Genomic DNA, 13,851 nt, shown 5'->3' on the forward strand with positions numbered 1-13,851 from the left:
GAGGGAGGAGCTGGAAAGTTCTGTCATCCCTAGGCCAGTGTGGCACCTCACTGGGTTTATACACATGGGAGAGTAAACAAGAAAAGGCAGGTTTACAGAGGACAAAGGGAAAGAAAGGCAGAGTCCCAACCCTTCTTGTTCCTGAACACCTTCTGACCACTGTACACCAGCCCTAGATGTAGCTAACTTGCCATTCTCCTAACCAGTCAACACTAAAAATGACTCATTGTTGTTTTTTGTTCTAAAACCTCAAGAAAAAAAAAATCAGCTCTAAATACTACTGAGGTCAATTTATGTTAGCTTTAGGTCTGGATTATTATTATTTATGGTGTTTAGGGGTAGATATAGGGATAAAATATCAGGTGAATTTCAATATTTGACTGTTAGAAGGGCAGGAAATTTTTCTAAAAATATAGCTGTTTTATGAAATCAAGAAAGAAAGACAGGTGAGTTTGACAAGGCCCCTCATAAATAAAGGGGAAAATGTGTTCATAAAATCTAGCTGGCTTGTATCACCAGCGAGTATCAATAAACACTTCAAGATTAACATATGCAACACTCCCTTTGTTTAACTGGCTTTCCTTAAACCTAGCTGGACAACTTCATTTTTATCTCTCTTGTGCAACAAAATCTGAAAAGCTACATGTCTTTTCTGTCAGCTGCTAGCACGGATGATATGTCAGTCTCAAGAGAAGTCAGTCCACGTCAGGAGCTACACTGACCCTGGTGGCTGAATGGCAGCCGGCTTCTCATTTGTAAGCAGTCAGTTTGAAAAGATGGTGTGTGGGGGGATGGTAAGGTGGAGTGGGGGGGAGGGCAGGATGTAGAAAGGAGTGCAGAGAATCGTAATTGCACATGTCATTTCAATCAGAAGGAGCACTAAGCACGTTTTATAAGCACCTGTTGCCCCAGTAGCCTTCTGAAAGCCCTTAGAAAATGATTTTCACCACATAGTGAAATAGCATGTGTGTGCAGCTTTAGGGAATATGACTGCCCAGAGGGCCTATGACCATTCCATAAGGGTGGAAATGTGCTAGAGCTGTAAGACTGTTTCTCCAGGACATCTGAGTGTCAGCTCCTTCTATCTGATACTGAGTCACAGCACCAGTGTACAAATCACCCCAGGTGAGCTTAATAACCGTGTGATGAGTGAAGGGCTGTTACTAGTTTTACCTGCAGGAGCCACAGAGGTGCCTTTGACATGTTCCCTGTGTTGATATGCATGGCCTTCAACTCAAACTGAGTCAGCATGAAAAGTATCTCATTCCCAGTCTTCACTTGGGAGGAGAGGGCAGCTTGGAATTTAAGGGCCTCAGGAAACTACAATTGGCTGCTTCTGATCCCCAGTGATAAATTGATCCTCTCTACTTCTCTCCCTGAAACAGGAGAACAGCTCTCACCTTTTCATTATAAGGAGTTTAGTTACGATGGCAGTTCTTGGTTGTCCATTTGACTACATATGGAATTAATTAAAATCCAAGTGACTGGGTACATCGGTAAGGGATTTTTCTTAATTAAATCTTTTGAAGTAGGAAGATACACCTTTAATCTAGATCTTTTCAAGGCAGGAAATATACCCTTAATTTGGCCACATCTTTGGGTGTCAGCCTATATAAAGAACATGGAAGAAGGAATCACTTTTCTTCTTGCCTGCTTGTTCTCACTCTCATTCACTGGCAGGAGAGCCTGTTTTGGGATTCTGGTGTATACTGAAGACCAGCTGAGACATTTATCCTATAGTGGACTGAACAACTATTAGATTCTTGGAATTTCTGTGGGGAGATAGCTAATGTTGCTGTACCTGGGCTACAACCTGTAAGCCACTCTAATAAATTCCCTTTCTTTTTCCCTTTATATCTTCCTTCCTTTCTTTCATTTACCTTTTTCTCTCAAAGAGAGAGAGAGTTACATGGGAAACAGATGATAAATAAATTATTTCAGTTCTGATATAGAGGACCCTGACTAATAAAGCCAGAACCCCTGCTCCCCTGCTCCCCCCCCCCACTACTGATGACCCATATAAGTCACTTCTGGTTCATGGGTATCTCTCTGATGTTCCAAGGGGTCTTTGTGGTCGTCAATGTATTTCTAACTCAAGTGATTTTTCTATGACCTAAATAACCTAGCCTGTTGCTCTTCTTCCACGCAGCTGATCTCACCCCTCTCCTGCTCCTATCATCCATTTCTGGCCCTATGATTGACTCTGTCTCAACTCTTTTTGACTCTCCTCCTTTCTTCTTCTTTTTTTTTAATTAGATATTTTCTTTATATACATTTCAAACGCTATCCCGAAAGTTCCCTATACCCTCCCCACACCCTGCTTCCCTACCCACCCATTCCCACTTCTTGGCCCTGGCATTCCCCTGTACTGGGGCATATAAAGTTTGCACTATCAAGGGGCCTCTCTTACCAGTGATGGCCGACTAGGCCATCTTCTTCTCCTCCTTTCTTGATACTTAGGGCTGTTGATCTTGCTCCCTTGCCTAACAATAATGACCATAGTGGTTGCTGATATGTGTGAAACATTACTGTTAGTCATGGTGCCAGTCCTTCACATGTGTGATTTCACTCAATCCTCACCATACTCTTAGAGCAGAGGTGCTACTACTACCCCCAGTTAAAGATGTATAACTAAACTCAAGGTATCAGAGAAAGTATGACAGGCTGAGAATACAAATCACACTTACCTACATTGGTAAACTCAACATTAAAAAGTTTAATGTGTTTACTCTTTAATAACCTTTTTATTGCTCCAGCCTTTTCTTCTCCCACACTCCCATCACTTTCCATCTATATTTATTCCAGGACACTTATTATTATTTACATGTTGGCCACTGATTAGTTACTGTAGCAAGTAGAATTCATAAAAACACTGGCAAGTTGTAGTTGCTTAGCAGCAATGAATGAAGCCAGCCTGGACCTGGTCCACTAGACACCAGGTAGAAAGAGAGGCTTTAACCAGGTGACTACACAAATGTACCATAAAATCCCAAATGATATTCTCTATGGAGACAGACTTCAGGTGTGGGTGATATATTTGTCTCTAGTTGTCATGTGAGTACTTTTAAGCCATATTAATTTTCTCATTGTGAACATGCTGGCAACTTGACAGACATTAAGTTTGACATTGGGGCATTAAAGGGATGGTTTAGGCAAGAAATTGTATTTTAAATCAGAAATTGAAGTCAGCCTTATAGAAATAGAATTGTATATATTTTTGACATGGAACGAGTTACTGGGAGATAATGTAAATATTTTGAAGGAAAAAGTAAAATTGACTTGACAAGGTTGTCTTGGTATATATTTCTCAACTCAGGAAAGCACTTATTCAATGTGATATGAATTTGATGGTGTTTAGAATACAGCACATTTTATCCAAATTACTGTCAGATCCAAACTTAACTGGGGCCTGGAGATACAAATGTGTGCAGTAATTGTGATTACTTGCAAATGCTACATTCTATCTGTCCCATTGGCATCTGTTAAGAATAAATATTTAACAAATGATCTTTACAAAAAACAGAAATGCCTAGATATTGCAGTTTTAATCTTTACATGAGAAGCATCCATTTAGCTAGAAAATGACTATAACATTTTAAATCAATTTTAGCCTGCTCCCTTAAGTGCTTCTGACTTGATAGATAAAACCATAGTAAATGCTCAGAGTGACTGACATCTTAGAATAATGCTGTAACTTAGTGACTCAAGAACAGTACTACTGAAACAAATAAATGCGAAAAAGGACTTGTTGATAGGTACAAAACCTGTGTACAGATATAAATAATATCATAAGGAGATATTAAATTATTTGGAAACATTAAGAAGTACAGGCAACCTTTTTTGTTTGTTAATTTATGTCATTATTTGAGTACTTTACTAAACTGGAAGTGAATTTAGTTATTGAGATAGATGATTAAAATACATCAAAATGGGTGTGTGTGTGTCTATTTACTCACCTCAAGTATCAAAATTTTACTGTCAATTTTAGTGCTATTCCAAGAGCATATATGCCATGGGCCTTGCTGGTATGAACATGTCAGTACCATCCTTACTTCAGTAACAAGACATGTTTGAGCATGTAAATGGGGTAGTGCTAATTAATGTTTTAGTGATGAGAGATGCTATGTGAACATTACACTAAAGTAGTAAGAAGTGGTCCTTCAATAATTACTTGAATCATGCCTCAGAATATGGCCAGCATTGAACAGGAAGAATCAATGTCTCTTGACTGTTGGGGTTTTCTCCTCTAGGAGAATAAACAGGGACAGCAAAAACAGTGATACCTACAGTCAGTGGCAGCCTTTCTCTTGCTGAAATCTGCAGAATAGCTGTTCTGAGTCGTGCTACAGTTTGGCTCTGTAATGTTCTAAAGGCCCATGGGTGCTGGTGAAGTTGGGTTGCTACCTACAGAGACACTGATTATTATGAACTGTATAGGGGTGGCATCTAGGGACTGAAGTTGTCATTGTAAGTATATCCCTAAGGACATAGTGAGACCCAGTCTCTCCCTTCTCTTTGGCTTCCTCTGCCACTCTCCAGTTTCCTGCTACTCACCACAGACCCCCCCCCCAACTCGCAAGCAATGCAGATAGCAAATCACTGACCAGAGCTAGGAGGCAATCTTTACTCCTAGTAAAAGGCATTTTGTTAAACTGCTTTATTCTGAACAACATTTCTTTTGTTCTAAATTTCTGCTCTCCTCAAAGCAACTTTTCTTCTCCAGGTCCATTTGTCCTTTGCTCCTCTGCTTAACTGAAAACCAGCTGATAGACACTGAAAGAACCCAGTGTGTTGGGATATATTATCCAAAACCTTTGGTTCACTCAAAACTACACACAGCTAAATATATGTGCAAGGTAATATATTATGCTTATCCTGACAGGGTTTTGATAAAACAAGACATATTTTCTTCTTTCGGTAACTGTACCTTAAATTATAGTACTTGTTGACCATTTAGTAACATTACATTTTAAATTACCCAATTATTTTTACTTTGATTCAATTATGCTTTCATGTTTTAATTACCACAAATTCCATAACTGTGTATTTTATATATACATCTAATTCTGAAAGTAATTTAGGAAAAATATAGTACTCTAAGTTATGGAAAGACACAGTTTAGTTCTAAAACTAAATGACTAGTTCTGAAACTAATCTTTTCTTCAAAACATTAATAAAACACAACTGGACTGGTTCCTCAACCTAAGACTACGCATTATCCAACAAAAATGTTTTATTAAGATCCCACATCTTCGGGCCATGATTTTAGTCACATGGCTTCATAAGCTCAAGATGGCATGTTCTGCAGAAGATTGACAAAAAAAAAAAAAACAAAAAACCACTTTCCTGATAGTTATGCATTTAAGAGACTAGAGAACATAACAACACCACAAATAAAAATACTAAAGAGTGGAGCAGTTTCTAAGGCCAATTAGTCATGAAGAAACTTGGACTAATTAAGCAGACTGTAGCTCACCAGGAACACATAGGGGCAGAGAAAATCACGATATCCACTCTCCTTGAGGCTACAGGACAGATAATGGTGTGGCCACTGCTTTAAAGACACAGCACATGGGCAGGAAGTGTCCCTAAATGAAGAGGACTTGAAACAGTCACTTGCTGCGATGGTGAGGAAGGACACAGGACACATAGCAGCAGCCTCACTGCCTCATACTAAAAGTCCTCCGCTCTGCTGCTGGCCAGGCTCCTAGTGAGGTACAACATGTTCTAGGTAGGGCTGATACACACTTGTGTCTTGACAGCTCCCTAGGCTGCACCCTACAACCTAGCTTAGGATTACTGTCCTCAGTCTTGCCCTATTGTGGCAACCTCTGAGTGCTGCAGGTCTGATTTCTCTCATGTGCCTAGAGAATTAGATTCAAACCTCTGAAGACCTTGTACAAGTCTCAGCCTGCCCTGCTCTTATCTCCACAGCTGCCTCTCCCCTCCTTTCTACCTGTTTCCAGCACACCCCACCTCAGCCTCTGGGCATAAGCACTGACTCAGGCTCTCCTCTGTGTCAGCCAGAACAATTCCTTCTCTATCAGACAATTCTTAACATCCTGGCTAGAGTTTACCCAGGCACTCTACTTTATATGCATTGCATACGTTGCTTTATACAATGGACCAAATCTTAAACAGCTCCACCCCTTCCTAAATGGTAAATAAAGACTTGTTCTTAGTGAGAGGTGTTAGAGCTTTAAGAGGCAAGACCTAATGGGAATCCTTTAAGTCACTCACTGGGGCTATGCCCTTAGAAGGGGACCTTGGAACTCCAACCCCTTCTCCCACTCTCTTTTGCTACACAACCACAAGATGAGTAGTTTTACTCAGCTGATTCTACACAGGCACAAAACAACCAGGCTAAAGGATCTTGGACTAAAATGTCTCAAACTGGTTAACAGATAACAAAAAATGTTTCCCCTCTATAAGCTGATTATTGTAGGTATTTGTTACAGTCACAGAAAACTGGCAAACATACACTTATGAGACTGTTTTGAAGCAGAGACTATGTCCCATTTGTTTGTCACCTACTGTATATAAAGGCCAAGCACAAGGCAATACTCTGCACTTGGCGAATAGTGAGTGAACGATGTTTTATACAAGTTTGCTCATTATAGATAGAGGCTGAGAAAAAGGAAATTGAGACCACTGAAAAAGTCAAGCTCATTACTAAAAAAGAAACAACATCCTATTTTCATAGGATTTGGTATTTACAAGCACTTGGTAGTAGTGATGACTGTAACTCTAAGGCTTGGCTTTTCTATTAAGTCATTAAATGAATTTCCAACATGATTAAACTCAAAGAGAAAACTTCAGTTAAATCCTTTAATGCTCTCTTAGCATGGGTATCCTCAGGCCCCATGTATGAATCATGTGGAACATCCACTTACTGAGGGCCTGGTAAGAGATAAGAGAAGGGGGATAAGAGAAAGAAGCCCATGTAATGACCACCACCAGTCAGCCTATCATGGCTGCTCCCATCCTGTGAACGTTAGCCTCCCAGTCTGGAGAGCATACTTACTTTGTATCTGCTTTCTGATCTGGAAGGAGTGGGGATATGTCCTTTTTTCTTAAAGGTTGTGAAGTGTTTGCATTGAGGACATGGCTTGGTGCTGGAGTCAATTCGGCCAAGTTCCAAGAAGTACTTATACTTGATAGAGTCCTCATGGGTTAAATTGTAGACAACAGTTGTTTCCTCCAGGAATTCGAAACACTCTGTGACTGGGCATTTGATTTCTACTTGGCCAAGTTGTACCTGCATGAAGAGACACAGAAAAGAAAGAGACCACTGGTTATTAAGGTTCGTTGCTATTACATACAGTGTCTTTGTATAGAGAATATATAATTATCTCATGCTTTCAAGAAAAGATTATCAACTATTGTTCCAGATAGCATAATGAATACTAGTCATTTTGAAACCTATACTAAGTACCAAAAACTAATCAGGACCTATAGGATGTTAAAGCGTTCTCTGATAAGTATATTTGTGAACTTATCTGATGATCCACAGGCTCATTAAAGAAGCAGTAGTCTAAACTATTTTTTTGGAACCTGTGGTGTAAGGGAGCATCAGGCAGAGAGGCAGTTGCATGGTGAGCAGATGACTCAGGCCCCTGGGACCTGCCAACTAAGAGGCATTTCAGAGATTTCAACTTCACTGTAGTTTTCAATCCTATGCTTTGGGCACATTTTTAGAAAGAGAGATGTTATAAAGTACTTAAGTTTAATGGCTATTAGTTTATAACAGTCATGATGCCAAATTAATGTTTTCTGTGGTCCTCCCTTGACAAACATATAAATAGCTTCGACGTTATCACAATCTTAGAATACGTATGAAAAGAAACAAAATACCTTTCTTTGGTATAGGAAAAATAAGAAAAGTCTGGGTTGTCATCAACCTGAGGATGTGAATTCAATCCTCAATACCCACAAAACAGAAGAAGAGGACCAACTTCTAACGTTGTCCTCTGAACCCATATGGAACTTTGGCACAATCAAGTCTCCTCCCTTACACACACATACACCAAATGAAGAAATATAAAAAAGCTAAAAACACATTGGTGTTATTATGACATTTTAAGTACAAAGATAAAATCTTGTAACTATGAGAAAATATAATAACAAATGAATATTATGGAAGATATTTTTAAAATAAACCTGTTTGTGACACATTTTATACAACTTTCATGTAAAAACTATAGGGTAATTTATACTTCAGCAGTCTACTAATATACTGGCAAGGGCATTTACTTAAAGCTAGCCAGACTCTTCTCTTTTGGCTTCATGGATTCTCTCAGCATTACCAAGTGTTCCCAGCTTTCTGTTACCTTAAACTTCTTCTGTTTAACTACTTAACCATTTCCATCTCACTCTTTCTCACTCTTCACTTCTTTTCTCCTGTGTGTGGGTGTGTTCTGTTTCTCAGAATGTCAGAATAACATGTCAAAATCAGAGTTGTAATGGTTTGTCTTGTGGGTTTCCAGTGTCATCCTTCCTCTCATGGTGTGTGTGTGTGTGTGTTTGTAGGTTATGGTGCCCTGATTAGACTCACCCATCACTACTCTGGAAAGCATCCCAGTTCCCCTTTATTCTGAGTTTACTTTCTTGAAGTTACTATGCTTAAAAATGAGTTGTGCTAACGTCTCCTGTTTTAGTCATTTAATGTGTCTGTCACCTAATTCCCATTCCAAACTTGAACAGTGACATTCTTGGTGTCATTTCTCTCCCACTTCAGCTCTGTGGTCTTCTGGATAAATTAATGTTGTAAGGTATCCAGACTAAACCAGATATTCAGATGGTTTCAGTTTATAACCTGGGTTGGTCTCCCTTGCTCAGCCACCTGACTGCTAAATGTCCTTCTACCACTGGCTTTCCAACTGTGTTTTCTAGTAAATTGTTTTGAATTATACCTCAAGAAGGAAGTCCTTATAACCTTTCCATATAGACAAAGGTACCCACGAACCAGTAAGAGTTTGGGTTCATAGTCTTTGTCCATATAGACAAAGGTGTTCCTTTTCTTCATAGTCTGTGGACATCTGTGAAACCCTGCTCAGAACTTGCACTGAGTTAAGTGCTGAAGTGCAGGTGCCTATCAGGAATGATGCAGGCAGTCAAGACCCAGACTGAACATCTGTCAGCCTGATAGGGTGGTGTCACCAAAAGATGTGGAAAGCATGGTCACTTCAGACCCGAGAGGATCAGACCAGCCTTTTCGGAATGAGTGCAGCTTCGAGTGAGAGCTTAAAATCATCGGGACTTAGCCAGTAAGAATGAAGCTGCACGAGGATGGCCTAGTCAGGTCATCAATGGGAGGAGAGGCCTTTGGTCCTCTGAAGGCTCTATGCCCTAGTATAGGGGAATGCCAGGACCAGGAATGGGAGTGGGTGGGTTGGGGAGCAGGGGTGGAGGAGAGGATAGGGAATTTTCAGAGGGAAAACTAGGAAAGGGGATAACATTTGAAATGTAAATAAAGAAAAGAAAAAAAAAAGAAAAGAAAAGAATGAAGCTGCTCCAAGCACACAAAACAAACACCATGAAAAAGCCTGGAGGCAAATGCAGAGCTCTCTGTGGCAGGGCTGCCATGTTCCATTCATCTGGACTGCATTGACTTACACAGCAAATATTCATGTGAACTGACTATCACACCCTTAAAAGAGGGTAGGAAAATTGGATGGAATCCCAAACTATCAGTACAGAAGAGGCTGTAAACAAATGAGCTTGTAACAGAGCATAAGAGCAGGGTGTTACACTCTCTGAGGACACTGGGCATTTTCCCCTATAAAAATAGACAAGCACTCAGTTCTTAGCACATGGAAGCAGAGTTCCTCTCACTTATTGGGTAAGGGCCCTTTTTAGTGCTTAAGAGCCCCAGCTACTTGTTCCTAGACACTTGGATTTAACCTCCATCTTCCTTCCTTTGTATTTACTTATTTCAGCCATGTAAGTGGTAGTGATGGATGCAGCACTTTTATAGCTATCTGGGAACAGTTGGGTCTTAAGGAAATGCCATGTACTTTGGAGAGTAGAACCAATCCAGAGATTGCAAGGACAGGGCTATCTTGTTACTCTTTGAGCAGTTAGTGTTTATTACCTGACCACACTGGGATGCCATCTAGCTTCCAGCCAGGTACCTGCTCTTCTTCAGTGGTTCTTGGCTTTCTGAAAACCTATTCCATTTCCATGGACACCTTATTTCCTGTAGTTTCACTCTATTCTTTCTCAAAGTTCAAAAATCCTTACCCCACAAAACTGAGCTAGTGATTTCGCACAGCATTCTACTGATCACAGGGAAACATCAGGAACATATTGCCCAACTGCTCACTAGCAATCCCATCAGTCTACCTCTATCTGTCTCTCTCTCTTCTGGCTTTCTTAGTATAAGACAGACCTGACTTCTAGTATACAAAAGTCCCTGGAAAGGGTTTTTTGTTTGTTTGTTTTTTGTTTTGTTTTGTTTTTTTAAGATTTTAAGTTTCCTAGCCTATTCTAGACCTACACATTCAGAATTGAATTATTTTCAGGAAGCCAATAATTGGCAGTTGGAACAATGACTCAAGCCTTTCAATTAACGCATACTTCCTCCTAAGAACCACGCCTCTTCTCATGTACAGTGTGGTGGTGTGACTCATGACCTATCTGACTCTTGGTGGCTACATGTGTATCATTTTCAGAGCAGTTTTCTTAAAAGATTATATGACAAGTATCTTGAGTAAGCAATGTGTATTCATTTATTTATCCAACAATATATACTCTATTAATTCAAGCATACACTTAAATAAAAACCCTTTAATACTGCAAAAGTAAAATTTGTCTTACAAGCAATAGTTGATTAGCATTAAGTTGAATTTGCAGTAATTTTACTTTTGGATGGTACATGGCCAAATTGGATGGTATCGTATCGCACAACTAGTCACCTGTTGGATTTCTGCCAATTGCAGGCCTCATAGGGCAGGCAACATGAAGGACTTATCGAGAGATGGGAGGAGATGGCTATGCTGGGCTTACCGGAAGAAAAGAATTTTAAATGCAGACTGTTATCTTTGCCATAATGAAGAAGTGACAGCTTTCCTGTAAGCCTGAAGAGGCTGTGATACAGAGAAAAGTTTCCACAGGCAAAGGAACCAAGGACTGTGGTTCCCTCCCAGACAGGAGGAACCTGTCGTGCCTATGTTTAGAACACAGACCAGCGGATAAAGTTTACTAAGCCTGGAACAGAAATGTATGGAATGAAGCTGGAGTGTCAGCTCCACATGATCATACAGGTTTTCTTGATCAAATTAAGAAATCTGGATTAAATTATAAATTCAATTTGAGTCTCTTTCAGGTTTTAAAAGAAGGTGTAACATGTCACATTAATAAGTAAATAAATCATTCAAGCTCTTCTGGGAGAATGTACCTACCATCCAGGAGCCAAAGTACAGGCTAAGAAAATGGTAGCTCTCAGATAAAACCTGGGTCTTCCAGATGTTCAGGGAGCAGGCTGCTGAAGACTGAATTTGGGGTGCTAAGGGGCAGCCAGTACACTGCAAATTTTGTAAGTAAGACCAAATTAGGGCTTTTTTTAAATTGACAAAAATTATCTGTGTTTACACTGTACAACATGATGCTTTAAAATATGGACACACTGTGGACTGGCTACATCTGGTTTCAATATATATTATTTTGGAATTCGAAAACTAAAATCCTTAGCAACCGTCAACCTTCTCGTTATTAACCACAGTGACCACATTGGCCAATAGTCCCTTGAACTTATTCCTTCTAACTGAAATTTTGTATTCTTTGACCAACATTTGCACAATATCCCCATGTCTTTCTCACCACTGCTGCCAGCCAGCTCTGGATAATTGGCTACTCTCTGCTCCTCTGAGTTCATCCTCTTCACGTTCTAAACTGACTAAGATTATCTAGCATTTATCTTTGTGTGTGTGCCTACATCATTTGACATTTGTGATGCTGTGGTAGATGACAGAATTTCCTCTTTTTAAAAGACTAAATAGTACTCCAATATGTATGTGTATTTATAAATATGACAATGTAAAGCATATTTTCTCCATCTACTAATAGATACTTAGGTTGATTCTATATTTTTTTAGCTCTTATGAACAATGATGCCATAAACATGGAAGTAGAGATAAAACTCTTTACATGTATATATTACACACAAACACACATGCATGTGGGCATATATTTTTGTGGCAAGTATTTAATTAGAGAGAAGCCATTCTTTCATTGTACATGATAGCTGTAGTAAATTATTTTAATTTGGGGAATCAGCACATGTAGCACATGTGAAGGTCATAGGACAGTTCTCTTTCCACCATGTGGCTCCTGGGGATTCAACTCTGGGTCAAGTTAATGGCAAGCACCCTTACCCAAAGTCATTTCACCAGCCTGGCTGTGAAAATTTACATTCCCACCCACATGCACTCCAACATTTTACATTTTATAGGAATATTTTTGTAGTAATAGTAACAAAAATAATAGGTATATAGAGTATTTTAATCCATGAAACTTTCCTTCATGACCTTGACAACAGTGATTAGTGTTGACAGTTTTTGCAACTTGGGTTTAACATTACTACTTCAATTAGTATCTGCCCAGTAGTTTATAAAGCCTTCATTAGGAATAATTACAAACATATGGGGAAATGGTAGATAGCCACTATGAATCTTCAAGTATTCGTTCTCCCATTTAAACAATTGTCAGCTTAGGAGCAGTACTGTTCCTTTGGGACTTGACTCATTTAGATCTTGCATCTCATTTCAAAGCAAATACCCAACATCAGTCATTTCTTTCCTAAATGTTCCAAGAACTAAGCCATTCCTTTGCTACTATAACTGTGATGGCCAACACTTCCCCAAATGTCTCTTATAATCGAGCAATGCTTTCGAGATGCCAGCCAACTTCTGTCTGTAGTTGTTCTGGACACATAAGCTGACTTTGCACTTTTGTTGTGTTCAGTGCTGATGCCACTACTTACATCACTGAAAAATATGTTCCCTACTTCTGAACAAGTTTAATCTTGTAAGAAAAAAATTACTTAACTGTAAAACAATCTCCAAGGTGTCAGCAGGAAGCATAATTATCCACTTATGCTAGATGGCTAATTTGCCACATGAGAGAACTCAAAAGTAATTTAGTGGCTAAGGTGATAAGGACCTCTGAAGTAGTGGATTAATTAATTAAATTCTCCAAAGAAAAGGACGGAAAAAGGTACAATGTGGGGCCTCAAACTCAATTTATCAAATGTTTAGTCTGATTTGGACCTTGGTTTTAAGTAATAGACATGAGACTTTATAAGGTGTTTACAGCCTTTTGCTTAATGGATATCAAAGGATCCTATTGTCTGTATACTGACCATTGAACAACAGCATTGAAGACACCTTCAGCATCCACTAACCAACTGAGTGTTGAGCACCACTACGCAAATGGTTCCCCAGCTCACTGCTTTCCAGAATCAGTAACCACAAAAAGGCAGATGCTCTGGGCACATATTTTTGGTTTTTTGGCATATGTATACATGTTAGCAGATGAACATGCATCTGTGTGCATGCCCATAGGTGTGTGTGGAGACCAAAGACCAAAGACAGGTGTTTTCACTGCTTTCTTTATTTATTGAGGCAGGGTCTCTTACTAAACCCAGAGCTTATAAGTCTCTGTCCTCTCCTGAGTGTTGGGAATACAGGCAGCTGCCACACCCACTGGCTTTTTATGTGGGTGCCAGGGATTCAAACTCTAGTCCTCATAGTTGTACAAGTACTTTATCTACTGGGCCATCTTCATATGCTTTTTCAGTTTCCTCAGCAGCCTCCACGGTGTCATATGATGACACCTTAGAGGTTTTTTCTT

General features: G+C 39.5%; 1 protein-coding gene across 2 annotated transcripts in view; it reads right to left on the reverse strand.

Moving 5' to 3' along the window:
- The window catches only part of Rnf217 (ring finger protein 217), a 119,410-nt gene that overhangs the window by 36,483 nt on the left and 69,076 nt on the right, over nucleotides 1-13,851 (reverse strand). For both annotated transcript variants that reach the window (XR_015048382.1, XM_021174324.2), the window contains exon 2: nucleotides 7,025-7,258. Coding sequence is in view for 1 of the 2 variants with exons in the window: in XM_021174324.2 (XP_021029983.1) it covers nucleotides 7,025-7,258 (234 nt within the window). In the remaining variant the exon portion in view is untranslated. The remainder of the gene's footprint in view (nucleotides 1-7,024; nucleotides 7,259-13,851) is intronic.

The sequence above is a fragment of the Mus caroli genome, unplaced genomic scaffold, assembly GCF_978045245.1.
Source record: "Mus caroli unplaced genomic scaffold, Mus_caroli_1 scaffold_9, whole genome shotgun sequence".
Classification (NCBI taxonomy): domain Eukaryota; kingdom Metazoa; phylum Chordata; class Mammalia; order Rodentia; family Muridae; genus Mus; species Mus caroli.